The following is a 26,526-nucleotide window of genomic DNA, read 5'->3' on the forward strand; positions in this document are numbered from 1 at the left end:
TAGATGGTTATGTACATCTGGACTAGTCAGCTGCAGTCCTGCAGGTTTTCATTGTATCCCTGCTTCAACACACCTAACTGCCTATCAGGTTCTGCACATTGACTCTTTATTTGGAGTCAGGTGTTTTGAAGCAGTGATACAAAGACCTGCAGGACGGCGACTCTTGTGGTGCTGAGTTGACTAGCCCTGCTGTACACTAGACCAGCCACATGGTTATGGCGTCCACATACTCTTTGCCTGCCAGTATCTTGCACCCTGCTGAGAGGTGCTGGATTGTTTCATGACCCTCTTTGCACCTGGATTCCTGCCTGGTGTGGTCCATCTGGGCCTTGACGACCCTGGTACTCACAGCTTCACTACTGTGCTGCCAGGATCAGTACCTCTCTGCTGTTCTACAGTCCAGCCCTCTCTAGCCATTGGTTGGTTCCTGCATGTCATTCTCCTCCAGGTTCCAGTTCCTGAGACATTTATGAAGTTCTTTGTCTCTTGGGGCCATCATTGATGTATCCATGGAGCTTATGATAGTGGTCCTGATGCTCACTGGTCTGGGGCCCAGAGGAGGCCCAGAGTTGGAGAAGTTGAAGAAGCTTAGCGTACAGTCGCTGGACTCTGGACTTGGGGTGGAACCCTCCAAGCCTGCTGAACAGTTTTTGTGTTATATATACATAATATGTATTTATTATTTTTTATATATATATATATTTTTTTTTAAATGATCAATTTTTTTGTAGTTTGTTCAAATTTTTTGTCTGTTTCACATTTAAATATGTCATTTTATTTATATATTTAATAATGTATTATATTTTAATTGTACATTAATGAGAAAAGAGACATTGAAAAATTCAACTTTGTGTAGATTTTTAAATATATATGTATATTTTTTATTTGTAATAATTTATTTAGCATATTTCTACATGAACACCTGCATCACAACTCAGAAGTCAGAGTGGATTTACAAAACCATGAAACATTTAATCACAAGTAGAACTGGAAAAAGTGGAACCTCCCATCATGATGAGATCCAGAAGTTATTTTAGATGCACATAGATGTACATTTCCACATCCCTTACCACTTGAAAGATCAAACATTTTTACCACATTCATCTCATGGACCAGATTGGATCATCTGGCGAGCTGGTTTTGGCCCCTGGGTCATATGTTTGACCTCTGAAGATGTGAGTTGGACCTGGGTTTGCCCTCATGGTTTCATCTTGTTTTTTTGCTTTCTCTTTGTCCTCACAGGGATGCTGGTGGTGATCGTCCTGCTTCTGATCGCCATCATCGTGGTCGCCGTGTGGCCGGTGTAAACCGTGAAAACGTGGACTGGACCACTGCGCCACCAATCTGGGACAGATAGAGTAAAAAACCAGACACAGACACTCTTTTCTCTCGCTGTCCCCTTCTGGAGTCTGGACTGGACTGTCTGACAGAGGACATGTGAAATGAAGACGGCGTCATTTAGATGCACTGATACGTGTTTTTATACTGGCAGCCATTGGGCTGCTAGAGTGCAGCGGTGATATTTACTTTTATATAAAAGTTACGTGTGTGTAAATCATCTTCTTTAACGGTTCTTCATTAAATTAACTAATCATGAAACTGGTTTGTAAGCAATCTGAAAGACACTTGTAGCCGGGTCTGTGGGGAATGTTGACCTAACCGTAGGACCTCCCGCAGGCAGCAGGAGCTTTCCTCTCATAAGTCTGTCTGTGGTCGGCTTGAGGTTTACATTGGGTACAGGAACCCTGCAAGCTTTGCAATATTCACACTCACTTATATTTACCAATGCATTGCTGCAGCAGCTGTAATGCTATAATTTTGTTTGGATTTTATAATGTTTATAGAGCAGCTCGTCGCCAACACAAACAGCTCGACTGTGTTACTAACATGGCTCTTTTCCTTCCCTGTAAATCAATTCAGCTTGTAATTTCTCATAAATGACATTTCCATTTAATAGCCACCGGATTCCTGTCTGTCTGCGTTTACAACGTGCTCCTCTCTGGAGGACCGGAGAGTTTTTAACATGATATTTAGCTGGGCTGGACCTTCTGACAAAGTCTCACTGCACCATTAGCTCTTTCATACTTTCCATTATGACATCCTCATAATATTTTTCCTGCTGGACTTGAATCTAAAACCAGTAAAATGGAGAAAAACTGTCTGTAAACCACAAATAAATGATTAAAGAACAAACAATTGAAGGCAACAGAGACTTTTTTTTTCAATGTAAAGAGTTTATTTCAACTGAAAATCTGAATTTAGTTCTACCAAGTTGGTGAGTTCAGTAGTTATTTTTTCCTTCTTTAATGTCAACGATCTAAACAACCACAAACAAGTAAAAATAAAAAAAAGTTGAAGACAATAAAATCCACAATGTCTTGTGTCATTAAATATATTCATATATAATAACCATAATATATTAGTAGGCATCGTAAAACAACATTGCTAAAAGTCTTTGCAATGGTGACGAAAACATTTACAATTCATAGTATGGACACAAAGCAACGCTTTGACGTGTGTTTATGGCGTTTCATCTGGAAGCTTCTCGAACCATCACTCAAAGACGGATGTAAAATTTACAGCATGAGGCTACAGAGACGGCAGACGTGTGATTACAGGTTACAATGCACCAAATAAAAAGAAAGACCTTAAGAACGTTTAGTTGGAGGCGTAGCTGGGAATGCTGGTAACGTGGGTACATTTCAGTACTCTTTACGTCATCATCTGTGTTGAAGAAGCCACCAGCATGTAGCATCACGGCAGCATGAAATGGCAGACGGAATATTTCGCAAAACATCAAGGAAAATGGAAATTTGCAGCAAATCATGAATATTTGTGTCTATATATTATATTAGTTGATGCCTGGAAACACTAAATGGTATCGAGCTGGTTCAAACTAACTTCATCATATCTTTATTTTATTGTTGGTGAGACAACAAATATTTGTTTCCAGCTGTTTTTATTCGGTCAGAAACACTCCTCTCTCCGTGTTTATAAAAATTCCTCAAATGCTTATCCAACTTTGGGTTTTTCACGAACCTGAGCTGCGTTTTTATCGTCCATTCGGTGGAAAAATCCCCACTGAACGACGAAAAAATACACAAACAAGCTGGTTTAGATCATGCAGGGTTGAAGTGATTGTGATTCACTCCCATTTGTCCTTGTAGGAGTGTTGAAGTGAAGAGAATTAAGGTGGCAGGTCGATGGCAGACTGCAGCTCCACACTTGGTCTTCTTTTTTAGTAAATGTACATTTGTGTATTTTGGTTGCAAGACTGTGAATCCTCCGAAGATATTTATCTGTAATTGTATAATACTGTAAAAATAAATTTAAACTGAATAAAATGCTGCGTGAGGTCGACTTCAAGATAGTTCTTCAGGCTTCATTATGTTGGACTAAGGATTCTGCACTTTTCATTGTTTACTGTTAAACATAAGTGGAAGCTTTTAGATGCAGTGGCAGGTAGTAGAAATAGGCATCTGCCTACGTTTTCTTATTTTTATCAGTATTTTTGTCTCGGAGTTTGAGTTTTAAAGATAAATCACCACAAATGTCTATATTAATGCCTTTCTTTACGTATTTTGAGAGGATATTCCTGCCAGTCCAGTACTTTGCCAACTATTTAAAGTTTTCTGAATATTAATGTGTGTGACTCGCCTCTGGTCCTAGTCCAATGTTAGAACTGCTGGTTTTCTCAATTAAAGGCTGGAAAACAGAATCACAGTAAGTCCTGAAAGTGAAATCGGTGTTTTGAAATGCACTTCTCCCAACTTGTTTACAAAAAAAAGTGAAAGAAAATGCAAATTTAAGCAGCACCTAACTGAACATTTGAGCTTCATATGCAGGTAGGAAGTTAGAACTTATGCTTTAAGTCGGAGTAGAGATTTGCATTAAACCATGCTGCATGTTTTACCTAATTGATGTGATAAAAGGCTGAAAACTGTTTTACTGAATTGTGAAGTTGGACTCTTAGATATATGTATAAATCTGTGCAGGATTTTCTGTCCTAAATCACATTTTCAAGATGTCATAGTTGAGTATTTAAGGTGATAAAAATGACCTAAATCCTCGCATCAGGTATGTTTACATGACGTTAATTCGGAATTAAATAATTCTGAATTAACACTATTCCATGAATTTACATGGAAATAATAATTCCGAGTGAAGGTTTACATGGAAACACGTCCTCACTTAATTCCTCTTTAGATCGGACAGTTGGGAAGGGTTCTGATTGGACAGCGGGGCGTATGCAACAACGTCTACCTAAAATAAACAAAATTCGCATCCTGCTTCTCAACTTTTCACTCATAACATTGAAAACTACATAATAAGCACCATCTTTGAAGCTATTTTAATTCAAATTTTAAGCAGCAGCTTGACACAAGCATACTACTTCACTTTTTTCAGCAGCTGAGAAGGAAGATAGACTACTGAACACGGGAGGCAAAACAACGTGCGGAATATGTGCGTCATCTGGATGGGACAAGGAAACGAACATGCGTGGAACGATCCGAATTAACTTAGAGAAAAACTAAGGTTTACATGACAGAGGAATTCATTAATTCGGATTCAAAATGCAAATAAACCAGCCACTTCAAAATTCAGTTTTATTCCAAATTTACTTTAACATTCAGAATTAGCTCATTTTTCACCAGTTTAAAGCGCAATTAGATTTTATTCGGAATTAAAACTCCCATGTAAACGTGACCATGCAGACAGTAAAGACATCTGCTGCAAAGCTTGAGCCTTGGACTGACAACTAGTTTGGTCATTTTTCTGCTTTTACCACCGAAATGCGTCTTCTCTGGAGTTCGCAGAACGTCAGTCGTTTACTTACGTTTCAGAGAAATAATCAGAAAAGGTGGATATGTTTTAATTTTGTGGTGTTATGCTGAACCTAACAGCTTTAGGAGTAATTATGGAGAGTCTTTACTCAAAGGAAAGCTGAAGATTACCCCCGACACCCGTCTGAAAATTTCCCCTAGTGGTTTCCAAAGTTTCCAGAGAGAATCTGGGATTTATGGATGAAGCAACATGTAGACAGCTGACTGCAGTTTCTCCGGCTGCTCTAATGTGTCTTCCTGATTGAATCTTCTGGTTTTAGGCCCAGTTCTTACAATGTTTCTTAGGATTAGCAGCAGTAGTTTTACCTTTAAAGTGTTTAGACTGTCACTTCAGTCTTCAGAAACTTCGTCTGACGTCCGTTGTGTCTTTATCAGCTGGTGGGACCAAAGTGGACAAGACACGTCACGATGGACATCAAATGTAAAACTACGGCTCCTTTCAAGAAATCATATCTAAACTCAAAGCAGATACAATGAACCTAATCGCATTTTCTTTGATGTGCTAAAATAAAATTCCCTGATTTTTCTGTTTTATTCAGACTAACGGCCCATTTATGCACAGATGGATGGACAGGCTTGTGCGTTTTCTGCATCGAGTTCAGGCGGAAATAAAAATGTAAGATGATTAATAGTAAGGAAAAGGACAAGCATCTTGCTGATCTATGCACATGTGTCTTGGTACAATATTCCTACCTGTCCGATGAAACATTCTGTAGCTTCTTTGAGAAGAAAAAGAAAACTAAGCAGAGGCAACATTGCAGTTGTAATTAAGTGGCTTTTTGACATTTTTGCACCATCATAGAATGTCCATAAAATTAGAACAAATATATTGATTTCATACTGGAATAAACAAAAACATAAACATCAAAGCAAATAACCCCCCCCGAAAAAAAGACAAAAACAAACAATGTTATATACTGGTAATAGGTGCAAATTCGGCAAATCCACAAGAGAGACGAATCTCAAAGTAAAACAAACCATAAAAACCAAATCTGCAAGGTGAGCTCCTTCAACAAAAGTTCACTAAAAAAAAAAATCATCCTAAATAATTCTCTTCATGCTTCTACACAAAAAAGCAGCGACATAAATGGTCTCCTCCGTCCGAGGTCCTCTGTCTCTCACCTTTTTTTTCTTTTTCCTAACAACCTGCTCAGCTTTGCTCATGAATTCCTCGCCACCATCTTCCCACCTATGGCTTCTTGCACTTGCCTTTCTTCTCACGCTGCTGGAACTTCCTGAGCCTGCGTGCCCACGTGTCCCTCCACTGGATGACCAAGCTGCCTTTGTCGGCCACCACGCCGCTCTGGCCCGGGGAGTCCTCGTCGTTCCCCAGCAGCAGGTACTTCTTCCCAGGCTTGATCTTGGGACACTTGCAGGCCACGTCTTTGGCTCGAACCCACAAAAACTGGTCCCCGCGTCGGATGCGGCTCTCTCCCTGCTTGTAGACCGAGATGATGTTGACGGTAAATTTCCACCATTCACCGGCTTTGTCTGCCTTCAGGATGTGCACCTGGACAGCTGTGGTGTGACATGAGGGATTTAAGTCACATATACATTAGATCAATAAATATGTAATCTAGCATCGGAGTAAAAATTTATTTGCTTGAATGACAAAAAAAGGTTTTAAGGAGCAAACCTGACAAAGTTTAAAATGACACCGTTATTAAAAATTTGACCAAAATAAAAAAATTATAGCAGTTTTGCTTTAATTTTCCACTTTTCCAGGTGAAAACTGTAAATAAGAATTTGTTCATCATGTTTTCTAGTTTAGACATGTTAAAAACTAAAAAGAAAAAAATAAACAGATATATGAGAAAATAATTTATTTCCTGACACAGCCACATGACAGAGCAAGGTTTCCCGTGGATTCATTTTCAGGTGATTGGTTGATACTAGGGGTGAGAAAATAGAATAAAAAAATCCAAAATCTGGATTTTTTTTTGGCTTCACAATTTTAAAATCAAGTTTTTGTAAAAAAAAAAAAAAAAAAAAAAAATCGATTTTTATTTCAAATAAATGAAAAATATTCCATTATGAAATTTTTGTCTTTTTTTTTTTTTTTATCGATCTTTTTACTTGTCTTCTTGGGCGTTATATCAGCAGAATAATGATCTGGCTGCTGTGTTTTTTTCTTCCTGATTGAAATCAAGAAAATGAAGAGGAAAAAAAAGTTTTATACATTTATTTTGTTTTTAATCTACAAAAGTCAGCAATATCAAAGAATTGTGAGAATCGCAATTTAAATCGAATTGGCACCCAAAAAATCGGAATTGAATCAAATCGGGACAAAAGCATATCATCACAGCCCCAGTTGATACTGATACCTGCAGGGTGAGGAAAAGATCAAATTTGGGAAAATAAATTTGTGTATGTTGAAAATAAATGTGGAAATAAGAAAACGAGGGTAAAAAATAAAGATGGAAATGTGAAAATAAAAAGTAAAAAATAAATTATCTGATTATCATTATATTCAAATCTAATTATCTGAAAATAAATATAAATGTTTAAATAATAAATTAAGTAAAAAACAATACTTCAGTAAATTATTAAATAGAAAATCCCACACATTTATTTGTTTAGGATTATGGTAGGTTTGATCCTACTTTTATATTCATATAACTGAATAAATGCATTAGGTGCCTTATAAAGGTACTTTATATTAAATTCATTATTCATTCAGTCCTTATTAATACATAATGGTGGTAGCTGCTTGTGCAAATGAAACCTGGCAGCCAGTTTGACCACCACAGAACATCCGTACACCAGTAGCTGCGTTTCCATTTCCCTAAATATTAACCTAAATAAAAACTGGTCATGAAAACGTTTAAAAAATTCTCCTAAATAATAATAAAACTGCTGTAATGAGGTTGTTTTCAGACCTATTAATATTGACATATGTCACAAAAGTGTAATGGAAATTCTTCTTTTACATTTATATGTCCCTGGATGTGATTTTGGGGGTCACATGACTAGTTTCTTATTGGTGAAGATGGCGAGGGATTATTTATGGGCGCAAATCTTTTTACAAATGACTAACCACCATAGCAAACAGCAGCGAAATGCAGAGCTTAACAAGAAATTAGAAAATAAAAAATGATGGAGAAAAAAATGGCGGCAAATCCTCCATGGCAAGTGGAAAATCCAACAACGCCATCTGGCAAAATACGCTAACAACCATTCAATGGGAACACATCTGTAGTTTGGGTAAATTTTAGAAACATCGCTTTTACTTGACGAAAAACTGTCATGGAAACACAGATTGTGAAGCTGACACTGGAGGCAAGAGTGGTAAAGTGTCTTGCTTAAGGACACAACAGATTGACTGGGGGATGGGGTTCAAACCGACAACCTTCCTGTCATTGCATTACCCGCTCTAACACCTGAGCCCTGCCCTGGGTTTCCATTTCCCAGGAAAGGAGGTTTTATCATTGCTCAGAGGGGTCAGGGCTCTATTCTATTCTATTCTATTCTATTCTATTCTATTCTACAGTCATTTAGCAGACGCTTTTATCCAAAGCGACTTACACATGAGTGAGAACAACACTCATATGTTTCTGTGGCGGGACCAGGATTGTGGAACTCTGCCGCTGCAGGTCAGACAGCCTTCATAACTTGCTGCGTTTCCATTAGATTTTTTTTTTTTTTTGCAAAATAAAAGCAATATTTGTACGTTTCGACAAACGACAGTTGCAATTTGCAGGTGTTTCCATCGAACAGTGTTTAGCACATTAGCCTCAGCCTCAATTGCGGCTTCTGTAAGTTCGCCATGTAGCGTTATTTTTGAGTTTTCTAGTTGCTGCAGAGAATTTGCTACGGCTTTTCAAAGCCTTTCTTCCTTATTTTCTTTTCTAAAACTCTGAAAATTCGTTGTTGTTTGTTCCTCTCCATACTATCTTTACTGGAAATGACCTGGTCACGACCTCCCATGTTACGTCCAGCGTCACGTAAATGCAAAAAAAAGTGTTTCCGTTACACTTTTGAAATATATTTCCATATCAAAATGTCTGACCAGTGTAAAACCAGTGTAAAAACTCATTAGCGATATTTGAACTTTTTTCCGAAATGTAGGTGTTTCCAATAGCCTTTTTTTTATTGTGATATTTATTTTTCTGCAATTTTTGGTAAAATGGAAACGCAGCAACTGTTCAAGTTAAATCCCTTCCAAAGACCCAGAATGAGTTTGCTTATATTGCGTATATTTTTTTTTATTTCACTGTTTCATAGTTTTACCCTTTTATTGTTTGATGTTTTTATATTTTAGTAATTTTATATTCAGCACTTTTCAGCAGTTGCTGTCGGAAAGTGGTTTATAAATAAAATTGGCTTGGCGAACAATTCCTTGTCGTGCCAACACTTTCTTGTCTTGTCTTGTCTGTCATATAACTGGGATAGCACTTTTCCAGTCATATTTACCACTCAAAGCACTCATACCCCAATCGGCACATTGGGGGGCAACTGGGGGTTCAGTGTCTTGCCCAAGGGCACTTTGGCATGTAATCAGGAGAAGCCTGGAAACAATCTCCCAACCTTCCAGTTGAACTACAACTGCTCTTCCTCCTGAGCTACAGAATCTCCCAGCACAGACGTCACTGGTGTGTGCTGGGAGATTCTCAGAAAACTGGAAGATCTGACTTCATTCAATTTTTTTTAATATATTAATTTCAAATTAAAGACAAAGAAAAGACTCTAATTGGACTGTAATTAGATCACAAAAAAAAGGATGGATAATATTGAAATCTTCAATAAAAGGCAGCCATAAATGACAAACACTTGTGGAGTACAAGTATTCCTTCTAATGTGCAAATCCTGGTAGTTAATTAATGTTTTTGTAGAAAGAGGAACAGGCTGGTCCTGTTGTCTAGCCATCCCATGCAGCTCCACATGCACTTTGTCCATTACTACTGACACAGCAGGGTGATTTGTAATGTGATTAGGATGCAGGGTAGAGCTATTAGAGCTGTTAGCTGGATAGACATGTGGTGATATTACAGGAGGAATAAACTGATGCAGTCCTCAGAGAGTGAGCAAGCTCTCATGGATCCAATCCTAGCATGTATCAATATGTATTATATTGACCAGATCTCTGTTAGGTTCCATTACGGCTCTGCTGTACTTCCAGGCTGGCTTTTTAACCATCTTGTGAAAGGGTCATCGGTTTCACCTTCAGGAAAGAGCTAATGGAGCTGAAACATCTCAGCAGTGTTACAAGGAAAATTCAGTAGTCAGGTTTTTTATGCTGAATGAAGAGTTACTGACTTAGATTTCATGCTTTATGAACACTGATATGCGTATTAGTTGAATAGGTTTTAAACTGAAATTTGCAATGTGCCAAGGGACTGATGATGAGCTATCACCTTGTTGCAGTCAGGTAAAATCAATCCTTTCCAAGTGGAAGTGAGGATGGACATGATGCAGATAAAAAAAAGGGAGCTGTACCACATAAAGACAGCTACTCTGGCCTCCTTATTTCATCCTTCCTCGACTCTGAGCTCTCTCCAGTTCATGAAAGTCTCACATCGAGGTTTTCTTCATTGTTTATAAGGAAGTGATTCGTCTATTTCCATTGCAGCTGTAATTTCCAGATTCTCCAGTTTGTAGGTTTATGTGTATCAGTTAGCAAATTCGTCTTATTTTCATGGGAAAGTAAGCTGAACTAAGGGTGCATTCACATCAGGATAGTCCGCCAGACTCGGTCCGATTTGGGACTTGACTCAGTTGTGGGGGGTGTATCCATGCGGACTGAGACCGTGTTCACGCTGCACTTTGGTCAAACCAGCCAAACCATTGGAATAATATATCCCCATTCCCACCAGAGGTGGCGCTGCACTAGTATTTAGCAAAAGGGGAAAAGACCCTCGTGAAGAATAAAACTGTTTCCTCCACCTGCGAATTAAACATGGAGACGAAACTATTGCTGTTGTGAGTTTTTATTTGGGCTGTGATGATATGCTTTTGTCCCAATTTGATTCGATTCCGATTTTTTGGGTGCTGATTTGATTTAAATTACGATTCCCACAAATCTTCGATATTGCTGATTTTTGTAGATTAAAACCAAAAAAAAATGTATAAAACTTTTCTTTGCGCGTCATTTTTCTTGATTTAAAAAAACAACACAGTAGGCAGACCATCATTCTGATACTATGATGCCCAAGAAGACCAGTAAAACATCAATTAAAAAAAAAAAAAAAAAGACAAAAATTTCACAATGGATCATTTTTATTTATTTGGAAAAAAAAATTCATTTTTTAACAAATTTATTTTAAAAATGCGACAAAAAAAAATTCTGATTTTTTATTAAATTTTCCCACCCCAAGTTTTTATTGTGTCTTATGCAAGTATGCTGCAGAAATACACTGCAACAATGGATGCAGTATGAACACCAGACGAGGCAGAGGACCCTTAACACCATGGCGATGTATTTACCCACAATGCAATGCTACACTTGTATTTTTCTGCTTGAGACGGATCGAGTCCTGTGTTCGTAGGCGCACCCACTCCACGTGTTTGATCCGAATCAGAATTCATTTGGCGATTTCACAGTTCCACAAACGATGCAGACTTTCTCAGCAAACGGACTGTGATTCAGATTAAAAAGGCTGATGTGAATACGCCCTAAGTTGACCTGAAAGCGACCCCTACAGCTACTTTGATCCACCAGCTGCCACCATGTGTTGTTCTGTTTGTGTTTGGACAACAATCCCTAAATGCCTGGAGAAGTTGGAACTGGGATCTTGCAAATATCAGACACATCCATCCCTCCCTGCCCTCAGCTTCCACTTGCAGTTCTTCTGTGAAGCACAGAGGCTTGAAGCGTCGCTTTCTGGCGCAGCACGGCGCCCAGCTCCCTGCTGATCCTTTCAAAACAGTCCAAAGCGATGCTTCCCCGAACCGAATTCTGTAGATTTACGTCCTGTCTGACTTTTGATCCGCTTTGCTAATTTATGGTAAACCCATCTTGTTAATATGCTGTTGCAGATTGGATCATTCAGGACAAAGCAGATTACACAGAGGATGATGATGTAGCACTGAAAAGGCGGAAATGTGGATGAAAATGAAATGTTTTAACAATGATCTGGTTGTAAATATCTTTCTGCTTCAGTTTGAACAGAAGGACATAACAGTGTTAATGTAACAAGAAACTTTTTATTCTTCTACACATCCCCATGTTCGAGTTGTCTCATGTTTCAGCAACTTACTTTCATTCTTCTTGAAATACCAAACAATATCCTGCATCTACCCTAAAAAAAACATTCACGCTACAGAGAAACTTCTTTTTGCCTTTTTCTTGATATTATCTCAGCCATCACTACCAGCATCTCCCTGACGCTTCACACACAACACATGCTGAATTAGCTTGGACGTTCTCCTGCATTCACGCGTTTGTCTTGCGATACGTGCCAACATGAGGGCACTCAGTCTCGCGTTGAGTGATGGTTTCTACGACGCCTCTGCTTGCTGTTATCATTCAGATTCATGTAGCTGTTGATATATGTGTTCACAATGAAAAATGATGGTTTGCAATCTAGATTTAAGTTAACATTTGACTTCTTTTTGAAACATTTCCCTCAGCTCGCCTGCATGAGAAGACAGTCACCTCAGCTGACAGTTCCACGCAGGGACCGGAACGTACTACAGAGTCGAGGATTTTCTCACCAAACTAGAAGTAATGTCGGCGTTAGTGGAAGAAGAGGTGTCTATAAGCTGACCCCTTAACTCCTCCAAATCCCTGCAGAACAAAGGCTGGAGCTGTCCGTCAAGCTGCTGAAGTATGCTGCGGGACGCCGCTGCTTGGCTGACCCGCTCTGCTGCCGGGCTTCAATCAGGGGAGGGGACACGGGGACGGGAAGAGGGGAGAGGTCATACGACTTATCCACACCTTGAATGGTGTGGCAGACGGATGGTCGCAGGAATGTGGCGAGAGACACTGTGGTTGTGGGGGAAGTGGCCTGCCTGGGTCTCTTGGAGAAAACCCACTGTGTCGTTGCCTCTTTAGAGATAACCCATCCCACACACACACCTCTGTCTAATTCCCTTGAGCTGCTTTTTGTTTGCCTTCTCTGTTGTCTTTAGTTTGATCTCTTCTCTCTGTTCTCATAGAACTGGAGAAACATGACAGTAAAGTCGCTCCTGCAAAGCAAGCTGGACCTGTGAGGTACGAGATGTAAGGTCTCCTGAGCCTCACAGTCAACATAACTCCTACATCAGTAGGTTAAAACTTCATTTTCTCTTCAGACTGGAGAAGAAGTTTGTCTGGAGCCCAATTTCCAGCACATGAAATGCTTAGTCATTAAACGGCCAGTGTGTTGCCTGCTGACTCACCGTAATCTTTCTTGCAGTACTTCTTCATGTTGATTTTCAGTTTGCCTTTTGATGCTTTGCAGTAAGAGTCACAGTCTGCAACAAGAAGAGAGGACACAGAACAATCAGAGGGATGTAGAAGGAGAAAACATTCACTACATTTATCATTTACATGTAACACAACTGCAACGTGTCACATGATTCTCAGTGTTTGTGAACATGGAGAGGACAGAAAGGAACATCATACAATAAATTACAGAGTTTCTATCTATCTATTTATCTATCTATCTATCTATCTATCTATAATATATATATATATATATATATATATATATATATATATATATATATATATATATATATATATATATATATATATAATAGATATGCACATTCAACATGAGTCAGCATGCTTTCTTGGTCGTTTTTAAATAACCACCATACCCATACCATAACCACCAAAAAACTTTAAAAGATTAAAACGTGTGTTTAAAAAAGTGTGTTTAATTTTAACATGTTAAAATAAATTTAAATTAAAAATAACATAACAAACCTAAAAAAAACAAACTAAAACATCAAAAATGGAAAACATCTGTTGCTTAATTTAATTGAATTTAATTGAATTTAATTATTTTATTTCCTTTTATGATTGCCAGACTAAAGGTTTTTTTGTTTGTTTGTTTTTTTGTTCTTTAATTTTTATTTAAAAGGGAGATATGAATAGACTAAATGCACTTTAAGCGTCCATTAACATTGGAAAATGAGAATGGCCTTTTGTGCTGTGGTGGACACACACCTTTCTGCTTTAACTGTGTTTTGTAACACAGCTGTTTGAGCATCTCTGACGACGCAGCTGTGTGTGTTATCTGTTGCCGTGGCGGCAGAGTACCGTCTCACCTCACCATGTGTGACGGTCTTATCAGCGCAGCAACGATTTCAGAGGACTACAAATCATTGTTAGCATCTACCCGCTCATTTATTGTCTGACTGTGGGAATGGGTCAGGCCTACCAGGACCACCCTACACCCTCTCTTCCCCCGCCTCCACCCTAACCAAATCTCACCTCGCTTGTCACCTCAGTGCCCTGACCTTCTAGAAAAAACAGAAAAAAACCAAACCCGAGGATCAGTTCAAGGCCCCTCTGAGGACCGTGACGAGTATTAGCATTTATTGCAGCGTGGACGGGAGGAATCTGCAGCTATGTGAGGGAGTGGAGGCTGGTGGGGAGGGGTGGATGATGAAGGGGGTCAATGCCACACAAAGGAAGGTCAGGAAGGGAAAATTAGCCATCCATAAAGCATCAGGCCGAGGACTCTTTGTGTCCACTCACTCTGGGGCGGTGAACAAATAAATAGCTCGCGCAGGCTGAGGGGTTACCCAAATTGAATCACAGCTCTGAGCTTCAGGGAAGCTGTCAAACACATGGCTGTGTGTATGAATACTGAGCGTAGGGAGTTCGTCATCTTAACCCCTAAAACTCCACCAGCATCCCCAGACGCTGTCGTTTACATCGTCTATAGTTCCTCAGGAATGGCAGCGTGTAGCTGCGGGCTAAATCGTGATGGATAGCGTACCCTTTGGGTCAGGGTTACTCCGTTCAACGAATCCCTGCTTCAACACATCTGAATCACATTAAACAGATCCAACAGCTTATCAAATTCTGAAGAATGACTCATTAATTTGAATCAGGTGTGTTGGAGCAGGAAACATGGAAAACCTGCAGGATTGTGGCTCTCGTAGGACTGGAATCACTATTCCTGCTTTAGGTGATGGCATTTCTATCCCGTCCAGGATGTTTGCAATCCAGCCACAAAATGTAGTTTTCATTCAGAGCCTCTGCATAGTAAATCCACTGAGTGATCCATGATAATGTTACTTATAATTTTAAAAAAAAGATTGCTATCGTTACAGTGTTGCTAATAAACCTCTAAAAATTATGATAAAGTCACTTCTTTTTACAGTTTCCACCAATCAGAGAGCTTCCGTTGATGGTTGAATCCAATCAGGTGCAGCCAAAGATCAACAAGTGAGAAGAACTTTATGTTTTTGTCTTAAAAAAACAAAAACAAAAAAAAGCTCCTTTGTGACTTGAATAAAGCCACAAACCACAAAGGTTTTTTTCCTGTGTGGGCTATGCAACTCAATGCTGCCCCCGCGATTTTCGGCGTCCACTAACGAACTAAGTTCCTAAAATAAACCACATTTCGGAAGTAACCAACGGAGGAGAGGATGAAACTGTCCGTTTGCATCGAGCATCAATGAGCTTTAAGGGTTTGGGAAGTGTGCACCCTGCTGATTACTGATGTAGAAAAGCACAAAAAAAAAAAAAGATATAGTGTAAGCGCAGATTACTGCAATCATTTCTCCATTTCTAAATCAATCTAAGAGTTTGTGCTCGCAGTAAACTCATGCCACCATCTGCTTTACGAGCTGCAGCAATCAAGGAACACAGAGATGACCTCATACAGTGTTACGAAGCTGCTACTCGTTTACAGTAAATGAGATAATAATCCGATGTTAGACCTTATCAGTAAAGTGGGGTGTGTGTGTGTGTGTGTGTGTGTGTGTTCCCCTTGCCTTCAAGCTTTGTTTGTTTTTACATCTTTTGTCTCCAAGTTGCAATAAGTTTAGAAACAGAGGAGTGAAAGCAATTCATTTTCCTGTGATGGGTTGGTGGAAGAGCGACCGCAGCTTTCAGGCAGCCTGAATATGAACAAACATCACCGATGTGAGCAGGTCTCTCCACCCCTTTATACTCCATTTCAATGAGGTTGCCAGGGGAACATCATGACAAGGAAAAATGCACCAAAAAAGGGGGGAAGGAGGTGGGAGGATGGACTCTGGTGAAAATCAGCAGTGGTGTGGGCTGAAGAGGAGGACGTCTTGGTGTAAAATTATGTAAAATCCCCACATCGGCGAAACCCCCTGAAGCTAATAGGCTAACACTCTAGTTAGAGAGACCAGGAAGCTGCTAGTAAGCAGGCAAAGTAACAAAAATAGGCAAAGCAAATGAACAGAGGAGTCTATATGAGCTGCACCTGATTACCATGTAAATGATGGTAGTAGGAGCTGAGGAAAGGAAGCTTTGTTTTCTCATAACCCCCCCTTGATGCCATCGTGATACCTCCCTTTGATAGCCTTTCATTCCCCATTAGTGTACCCCTGAGACACAGCTCCAGGCCCCGCTGAGAGCGCCCCCAGATCCCTATTTAGGGCCAGGCAGTCCCCTACCGTGAGGACAAATGTTCCCTTTGTGTGCGCGTTACAAGCCGGGGAAGTGGAGGCAGTCTTGTAGTACTGAGCTAAAATGTGCTTTGCGTGTTCAGAGTAGATGTAGCTACTACAGCGCTTTGTGTCGTGCCTTTCAGAGCGCTGAGAAGTTTGTAACTGAGAGGTGGACCTTTGCCCCTTCTATCAAAGTACCGTACAGCCTTTTAAAATAATAGTTTAAAAGGCTGCTGCTTCGAAGCAGCACGGCACGCATCATAGCTGCTATGTGATGCGATGAGCCGGTACCTTACAGGGATGCACAATGGACTGATAACACCATCGATACAGTCAACGACTGTGTTCACGTTCACACCCTTTCGTGAGTTATAACTGAGGTCTGCCGACGAGTCACAATAAATTTGCTTCAGCTGTCCAGAGTGCTTTGAGCAAATCCTCTAACGACAGTATTTATGCCACGTTGATCCCTGCCAGACCCTCGCTTGTGTGCAGAGTTTAGCACCTGACTCAAGCAAAGCTTCACAATCCTCTCACTCCCAACATGAAGATCCGCCATTTTCATGTCTTGTTTTTATTAATCGGCTGCTCGTCGTTTTATGGACGCCTTTCTTCATTTCTAACGTCATTGTCTTCTCCTTGAGTTACCCGCATGTCAGCAGTTTCAGCCTCCAAGCGACTTACAGAATCTGCTGAGGATGACTGGTTTTCAGTAAGATATGGCCCACCTGAAGAGCTGTAAAGGTCTATGAGGTAACATATGAGCAGGATGCATTCTTCACTTTCACACACGCCTCTGAAATCATGCATATACTACTATAATCTCTTAACCCTACTCATTAAATTGATGCTCACACACTGTCACTATCTTGCATGTAAACTGATGAAAATTCACAAAAATGTACAACTAAAACCCTACACACACATGGATACCATTGACCACGATGTTAAAATATTATTTTAGTATAAAAAAATTGCTGCATCTTGACTGAATCTTATTCATTTACATTTTTTTTTAAAAGCAGCTTCTTCTTCTTCATGTTGCTTATTTCTGATTGGCAGACCAACTCCGCTGCATTACTGCCACCTACTGGATGTAACGTTAAACACGTGCAAGTGATTAGAGTAGGATTTCAGAGGTGTGTGTTAGAGTTTAAAATGCATTCTGTCCTAAAAGGCAGCTCATAAAGATCAATACAGAACAAATCTGCAACATTTTCTCTAATCTAAGAGAGTTTTAAAAGGTTACTTGATAGCTGGGTTTTCATGCAAATAACAGCAAAATTACAAAGGCTATTTGTTGGTGTTTCCATGGAACAGTGTGAAGCACATAAACTGTAATTTTCATAAAATCTTATTTCGTGGGACTCCGTTTTAACTAGGACTAAGATCCAGCTTACGTTGTGTTTTGGAGGAACTACTGTTGCCACTACTGCTATTGCTGCTGTTCTCATCAGGAGGCTGAAGAAGTCATCCAGAAGCCATTTGTACTTGAAATGATCTGGTCACATGACCCCCTACGCCACCTCTGGTGGTGTGTAAATGCAAAAAAAATTAGGTCTGGTTTATACTTTTTTACCAACATGTCTGGAAAAGATTTTTAGCAATATCTGAGAGGTTTTTATTTGCCTTTTCCATCACCAGTTTTTTATTGAGCTATTTATGTTTTTGTGCAATTAAACTGGTAATGGAAACACAGCAACTGACACTTGTTTTTTCTAGAAGACCAGACCAAGCAGAGTGAGATAGATCTGGGGAAACTGGTCAAAACATTCAGAAGTACTCTGGGAGATGTTTAGTTGCACATACAGTATGATATGATAAGTATGTTGTGGATTTTCTGAAAACCAAGACGAGGTTTTGGCATGCCAACTTTCAAAAGTCCCCACCCTAAATTCATAAAGATGGAGCAACATGCAACATACAAACATGGCCAAAGTGGCAAAATCAGTGGTTCCAGAGCGGTGAAACAAGGAGGTGTAAATGATGCCCCCAGGAGGAGGGCTCTCTCTTTCAACCAGACTGATTGAGAAACAAATTGCGGCAAATAAAGCATGTAATTAGATTATAGAGCCCAGTGTGCTGCCATGCACTGTTCCTCACCGGGCTGCTCACATTAGAGCTGGGAGGTTGGATTCTGTCCAGCAAAGACACAGAGAAAGGAGGAAAGAAAGAGAAGAAGCCCCCTCCTCCTTCTTCTCTCACTGTATTGTCACTGAGTAAAAGATGGTTTGTTTTCAGCCGGCAACAGGCTGTAAAGAGGCTGTTCTTTTTTCTTGACCTGATTGGAGATTTTACTTTGGGGAAGCGTGCAATCAGTCCTGATGAGCGGGGTCATACTGCTCATCATCCTACATTACCGTACTCATGAGTCTCAGATAAGTCATCGATTATCACCAAAAGATTAGACACAAAAAGAGGAAATTACCCAACTCAGACAGATTTTGGGAAGAAAAAGTGCCAGTGTAAATAAAGACTCTATATTCATCATGACAATTTAACAACGTGTTCTTCTATTTTGGCCGTCCTTATTACAGATTATGTCCCAAACTATTTATTCTATGAAAGTTTTATTCAAGTAAGCAGTGAAATAACATCCCACACTGAAGTGCAGTGGAGACTGAGAGGATTGTACAGGGTGTGTAAAGCAAGACTCACGTCCAAAAAATCCAAGGAGGGGTCTGCCACAGATTCTGATCACTTCCAGCTCAAGACACGACACACACATATGATGCATTGAACTGAACCTAGTTACCCTTATGAGCATCATCGTCATCATTCCAGCTCCTTATCATCATTAGTTAGTTTCACATCCTGTGTATTCTGACAGGCCTGAGCGGCCACCACAGGTCATCAGCAGTTAATCTCCTCCACATTTTGTTGCCATGCAGACGTCTCTGTCATGACCCGTGGGAGTGGCAACTCACACCATCCATGACCTGCCAGCACAATGTGTGTTTTGTCTGGGCTGCACCACTGGCGCTATTCTCCATGCATTCCAGCCCTCCGTGTGGTCGACAGGGGGAGAGCCCTGCTGCAGGAGACAAATTAATATCCACTCCATCTTTCCCCCCTCACACTCACTTCTCCATACACCCTCCCAACCCACCAAGCCCATTCCCCTATTTCAAGTGAGGCGCAACAAGACACCTGCCTTACAGCTGTTGGTCACACACTTTTTTCTCCTATATTTTTTTTCTTGTTCAACTCTATATGATCCATTTTCTTCATTGCTTAGTTCTTTCCCATTAATACAACTCTCCAGTTTAGATATTTTCATTATTTTTGATGGTATTACAATTTTTTGTTTTGGTCTTATCCTTCCATTTCATTTCACATTGTGCATAAGGAATAACCACTAACCGCTGCTCACTGCTCAGGCAACGCTAGTAAAGAAAACTTCTTCTAACAGAATTCCTCTCTTCAGAAAAACAACTTCATTTTCCAATAACAATAACCGTTAATTTTATAACCACTTGCTAACATTATCACCAGTGGGGTAGTGGTCCCACAAGAAGTAGGTATAACCTCAATTTTTTTGCCCTTTTTTAAAAAAAAAAAAAGTGGGCATGTGAACATCTTTTGGACAAGGTCAAGGTCAACTTTATTTATATAGCACATTTCCAAACAGCAGCACTGCTCCCAAAGTGCTGAACAATATAAAAGAACACACACAGAAAACAGAACAGTAATACACTATTGTAACCACGAATTTAAAAATAAGTAAACAATTCAGACTTAAGTTAATAAAGAGTCTCTGTTAGCCTGAGCTGATTATGTCTATGTTCAGGCTAAAGTTAACAGAGCTGCTGGCTAACTGCACCTGTGTGGCATTGGTAGCATTAGCGGAGTTACTGGTTGACGTACATTTGTGGGGACATTTGTAACTGTAAAAGCAGCGTCACAAGGACTTTAGAAGTGGGTATACTCAATGCTGACTGAAAAATAAGTACCCTGGACTACACCACTGATTTGCACTTAGTTCCACAGCTAAGCTAGCCAAACCAAGATCAGCTTAGTTTTAATGTTAACAAGAGATTTTTCAACTATTTGATCTATTAAATCACATCAATAATGTTAATTTCTATTAAAACACACTGCTAACAAGGGTTTTTTTTGGGGGGGGGGTAAGATTGTTAAAGGCTAACATAACTCTTAAACTAGCTAAATGAAGATTGTCTTAGCTAACAAATTGACTCTTTTTACTGTTAGCAGAAACCTGAGTTATTAAATCAAATCAATAACATTAATTGCTATTAAAACACGCATGTAAACTGATAACAAAGCTGTTTTTGTAAAAATTACTTTTCAACTGCAATGGTTGATGGGTAATTTTGTTATATATATTACCATTAAAGGTACAGTGTAACTAATTTGGCTTTTTAATCAGCAAAAATCAAGTACTCCTTTCAGAAATATGTATTTTACAAAGTCTAATTACAATCACATCCAAATTAAAGTGTTCTTGTAGCTTAGAATGAGTTATTTTAAAAAAACATTGGTGGCTGTGGAAACAACAGACGGTTGCCATGTTGCATCACCATCTTTAAATAGGGTAGCTGAAAAGGGACAAACTTGTTAGCTTTCCACATTTTAGCTATGAATCCCCATGTGTTGTTGGGGGAGGACGAGGAGAAACATTCAACTTGCTGTTTTCCTTTGAAATGGAAGACCATCCGTATTTTTTGTCCCATGAGGGAGGAAAAAATAGCCAAGTAAAAGAAATAATAAGGAAAAAGAGAGTAGTTGTAGTTTTTACCAGATGTAGACAGTTCGTGAGGGAGACAGACTTCAGAACTGAGACAGAGGTTGCAGCTTTCTGTTTGACAGGTAAGTTCATTCAATCTAACAGTGAAGTTTATTTTGGCGTTATGTCAGAAACACGGCAGGTAGTCCAGCGACCACTTTTCCTCCCATTTGAGTCAAATAATTAACTGTTACTTGTTATATAAGATGTCAGAGATGCTAATTTGTTAGTTAGCCTACAGTGGAAAAGCTCCATTTCAACCGTTTGCAGTTGCTGTCACTCTTCACAGAAGTCATACCAGCAGGCCACCGTGCGCTGCTTTCAGACATATTTTCCCATATCTTTCATACATCATTTTAGCGCATTTGCTAAGAGGCTATTAGCAGCTATTAGCAGTAGCTTGGTACCAAATACATGGAGGACATGCTTGTTACTTATCAGCATTAATAACGTTCTGCACTTTTATCACCTGACGCGACACCCCAACTTGTGCAAGATTTTCACATTTACTGCTTCAGTGGTGGTAATAATGTGCTAAAAGGCCAGATAGCGCTACTCGGTTGTTTGCATTCAATTAGTGCACCACTAGATGGGAGTAATTCTCACACACTGGAGCTTTAAATGAGCTTTGGTGTTGAGATCTTTAACACAGTTCACACAATGCTGAAAAATGGACCGTCTCCGCCTTGCATGGCTGTCTTACGGAATTTTCTGAGTAATGGTGTTGATATGGATATAAATCTTTGTAGCCTATGTTTGAAAATCTGTTGTTAACCACTCCTCTGAATTATTTCTTGCTATGTTTTTGGTTTTGTTCGTAAAACCATAAGGAAAGTCCAAAATTTTTTTATTTTTTTTTTAAATCAAAAGCGTAGAAATGAAAAGACCAGAAAAAAATCTTAATACTTCTCACACACACACGACACATCTGTTAGCAATCACTAACTAGGTGATATCATAACTGTTGGAATACCAGGCCAAGCAGAGGTGGATTTGTTGTGTGACCTCCCTCTGAAGAGGGTTTGTAGATAATGCTTTCATCCTCTGGTCTCCACCCTGGGTGGGCCAAGAGACCCTTGGACGTCCATCAGGGTGATGCACCTTACATGCCCATGGCTGTTATGCTTGGCAAAGTTAGTTCTTAAAACTTTTAGCCATGATAAGTCTACCTGTGACATTACAGCCCAATTCGAATACTACCATTTGCCGAATGGTGAGATCAGTGGAATTACAGAAAGAGGAGTTTTAGTCTTAAAACTGGTTGTTATAGCAGATATAGACTTTTCAGTTACAATAATAAAACCAACAAATAAATATACAAAATTCTTCTTTGATTGGTTTGTGTTCTGGTTCACTTTGCATCCACTTAAATCATACATAAAATTCCTCCTCACTTAGCCAATTTTTCTGCACCCCAAACATAGGCAGATTCCTGACAAAGGGGCCCAGAGAAGCCCCACATATTCCAGCGCTGCACCACCCACAGTGTTATTTGAAGACAAAGCGTGAAACAGAGGGAGACGAAGGAGGTGGAAAAGAGTGAAAAGAGACTTAAAGAGAAAAGAAAAGAGGTGGAGGAGGGTTGGAGACCAGCGTTATCCTGACTGTGCTGTCAATCGTTTGCTGTGCAGGGAACATTCGGGACCTCAGAGGGCCCAACAACAGCTGCAGGAGCCCCTCACACATACGTGTACGCTGGGCCTCCAGCAACTTCACGGGGGAGACAGAAGAAACACAGTGGAAGCCAGATGACTCCACTTTTTCCACCGTGAATTTGAAAAAGAAAATAAACGATGTAGAACCTATTCTGGTTTAAATAAATGGATAAATAGATATGTTTTTAGATAAATAAGTAATTAATTGCTAAGAATCCCCTACTGTTTACTCACAAATCCTTCCCAAGTTTCCAAGGATCATTCCTGATCTAGTTCTGAAACTGATTAATTTGATATTAAATTACCTCATCTAAGATGATTTTTTTGCCTCGTACAGTTCCAGGTTCAATAGCATGATTACTCAAAAAGACAATGACTGATTGATTAGGAATGGTCAAATTTTCATCTTAGTTTGGATTAGGGCCAGAATATGTTTTTAATCAGCCTTAGAAGAGGTGCAGTCTTATATTGTCATTTTCTAGTGTAGTTGTTGCAGTAGCATGTAGTAAATCCTGGCATCACGTACTTTGTAAATAAATGTTTAAACCCACATTTAAACAGAGATCATCTGGTGCAGTGAATGAGAAACATATATATAAATGATAAGATGTAGCTCTGTCTGTCAGTGTTCACTGCAAGGCTGGAAAAGATGGTGATTTGAAAAATGAAATATCAAATCAGGCAAACTGCAAGTTCCCAGTGCCATCCATGATACCAACACCCCACTGTGCCGCAGTTAGCCTGATTAATTGTGGAAGTGTGAGAGATTAAAGAGGCACATCTCAGGGTTGCTGCTAATGGATTTAATATTCATGAACCACATAATAAGGAGGGGAAAGACAAGTGGGATCCAATTTATCCTGCAGTCTGTTTTTACTCAAGTGGAAAAATATTGGAATGAGGAGTGGAGGTGAAGTGGAGAAAAATCTCATATCTATTTATTTACATTTGCACAACATGCGCCGCATTTCTGCTCAAAGAAAAATGTTCTTGTAATACGTGGAAATGAAAGTTTGACTCTCACCTGATGGCTCCTCGGTGCTGCTGGATGCTGGAGTTGTAGGAGGAGAAAGTGGAATCTCTACTCCAAGAAAGAACAAGAAGCAAAATGAACGATTAGTATAGTAAAAATCTGGCTAAAGCACATTCAGTAACAAAAGAATAAGGGCTTAAACACAAGGTTTTGGTTTTCACAAAAATAATCTGGTTATGATTCTGATTTATTTTCTCATCAGACAAGATTTTGGTGTTTAGGTGTAATAATTTAGCTGAATGACATTTTTGTAAGAGCGAGTTTGTAAGTTAGCTGCTCTTGTGTTGTCGTTACAGTAAGTTCTTTAATATGACAAACCTCCACCTCTGACAGTGAGCTAGTTTCCACTTCATTTCTAAGATTTGACAATAAAACCTTCTACTTACACACTTGCATGAAGATTAATTAACATGAGGCAGGCTTCTGCTTCATGTTAATTAATCTTTGTTTGTCCTTCCCACAAATATTTGCACCCTCATTGATTACATATCCATCACTTTTAATTTAGGGTGTAACGGTACATGCATTCGATTTTTGATTTTTTAATACAGCACATTTAATACAGAATGAGTTTCCACAAAAATGAATAACTGCCTTGCACATGCTTTCTAAATCAATAACATTGAGTGCAGCCCAGCTTTAAGCTAGCAGACATGATAGACATTATAGCTTATGGACATTATGGCTAGCAAACATTATTGATAGCAATGTTATGGTCAGTGGACATTTTCTATAGCTGGCACAATGGCTATCCAATTTAATGGTTATTAGGTGTTATAGCTAGTGGAAATTATGGTTAGCAGGTGTTGTGGCTAGTGGACGTTTTGGATAGCAGAAAATATGGCTTGTGGATGTTATAGTTAGCAGATATTATGGCTAATGGACGTTATGGCAAGTGGATATTACGGCTCATGGACATTATAGCTAGGAGATATTATGGCTAGAGGATATTATAGCAAGCAGATATTATGGCTAGTGGGCGTTATAGCTAGCAGATATTATGGCTAGTGGACGTTATGGCAAGTGGATATTACGGCTCATGAACATTATCGCTAGCAGATATTATGGCTAGTGGGCGTTATAGCTAGCAGATATTATGGCTAGTGGACGTTATAGCTAGCAGATATTATGGCTAGTGGACGTTATAGCAGATATTATGGCTAGTGGACATTATGGCAAGTGGATTTTAAGGCTAGTGGACATTATAGCTAACAGATATTATGGCTAGTGGACGTTATAGCAGATATTATGGCTAGTGGACATTATGTCAAGTGGATATTACGGCTCATGGACTTTATAGCAAGCAGATATTATGGCTAGTGGACGTTATGGCTAGCAGATATTATGGCTAGTGGACGTTATGGCAAGTGGATATTACGGCTCATGAACATTATCGCTAGCAGATATTATGGCTAGTGGGCGTTATAGCTAGCAGATATTATGGCTAGTGGACGTTATAGCTAGCAGATATTATGGCTAGTGGACGTTATAGCAGATATTATGGCTAGTGGACATTATGGCAAGTGGATTTTAAGGCTAGTGGACATTATAGCTAACAGATATTATGGCTAGTGGACGTTATAGCAGATATTATGGCTAGTGGACATTATGTCAAGTGGATATTACGACTCATGGACTTTATAGCTAGCAGATATTATGGCTAGTGGACGTTATAGCTAGCAGATATTATGGCTAGTGGACGTTATAGCTAGCAGATATTATGGCTAGTGGACGTTATAGCAGATATTATGGCTAGTGGACATTATGGCAAGTGGATTTTAAGGCTAGTGGACATTATAGCTAACAGATATTATGGCTAGTGGACGTTATAGCAGATATTATGGCTAGTGGACATTATGTCAAGTGGATATTACGGCTCATGGACTTTATAGCAAGCAGATATTATGGCTAGTGGACGTTATGGCTAGCAGATATTATGGCTAGTGGACGTTATGGCAAGTGGATATTACGGCTCATGAACATTATCGCTAGCAGATATTATGGCTAGTGGGCGTTATAGCTAGCAGATATTATGGCTAGTGGACGTTATAGCTAGCAGATATTATGGCTAGTGGACGTTATAGCAGATATTATGGCTAGTGGACATTATAGCTAGCAGATATTATGGCTAGTGGATGTTATAGCTAGCTGATATTATGGCTAGTGGATGTTGTGACTAGCAGGCGCCATGACTAGCAAATTCAATGATTAGGAGGCATTATGGCTAGTGGATGTTATGTGGACATTATGGCTAGCAACAATTTTAAAGAGAAACCAGAGCTTTAAAGTCTTTCTCTTGTTAAATCTCCTATTTGGATGCATTTTGGCTTTCCAGTGTAAATATTCAAAGACAGGTGGATAAGACAGCGGCGGTCTTCCAGTCTTGTGTTGAGCTGTGTTATGGGTTCTTCCAATGGAACTTGCACGATGAGGTGAAAATCGCTACCCTCCTCCAGACAAGCAATAGGTGACATTTGTGGATGCGAAAATTTGCTCACATAGATTTGCACACTGGCTCTTACACTCCACAAGAAAGTTGAAAAATGTTCAAGTTTTGTTGCTGTTGCATGGTGCTACAACCAGATAGTGAGGGTTTTGTTGAAGGTAAAAGTAAGCTGTTAATTTATCTGGATCTGCCTTCACGTCATCTTCCATCAAATTATGATATTCACTAGGCTGTTTCCTTAAAGAGGATGAACCTAGTGTCTTTTTCCTTGTATACCG

General features: G+C 39.5%; 2 protein-coding genes across 3 annotated transcripts in view; one reads left to right on the top strand and one right to left on the bottom strand.

The window, feature by feature from the left end:
- The window catches only part of stx8 (syntaxin 8), a 52,205-nt gene extending 48,214 nt beyond the window's left edge, over positions 1–3,991 (top strand). For both annotated transcript variants that reach the window (XM_079265211.1, XM_079265212.1), the window contains exon 8: positions 1,243–3,991. In XM_079265211.1, the coding sequence (XP_079121337.1) occupies positions 1,243–1,307 (65 nt within the window). In that variant the 3' untranslated portion in view covers positions 1,308–3,991. The remainder of the gene's footprint in view (positions 1–1,242) is intronic.
- A 2,042-nt stretch (positions 3,992–6,033) lies between these two features.
- Positions 6,034–26,526, bottom strand: part of ntn1a (netrin 1a) — a gene marked incomplete at both ends in the record, with an annotated part of 83,035 nt that continues 62,542 nt past the window's right edge. Inside the window, 3 exons of the mRNA XM_079265210.1 lie at positions 6,034–6,362; positions 13,164–13,238; positions 23,794–23,850. Of these exons, the coding sequence (XP_079121336.1) occupies positions 6,034–6,362; positions 13,164–13,238; positions 23,794–23,850 (461 nt within the window). The remainder of the gene's footprint in view (positions 6,363–13,163; positions 13,239–23,793; positions 23,851–26,526) is intronic.

This window comes from Telmatherina bonti, assembly GCF_933228915.1.
Source record: "Telmatherina bonti genome assembly, chromosome: 3".
NCBI classification, from domain to species: Eukaryota; Metazoa; Chordata; class Actinopteri; order Atheriniformes; family Telmatherinidae; genus Telmatherina; species Telmatherina bonti.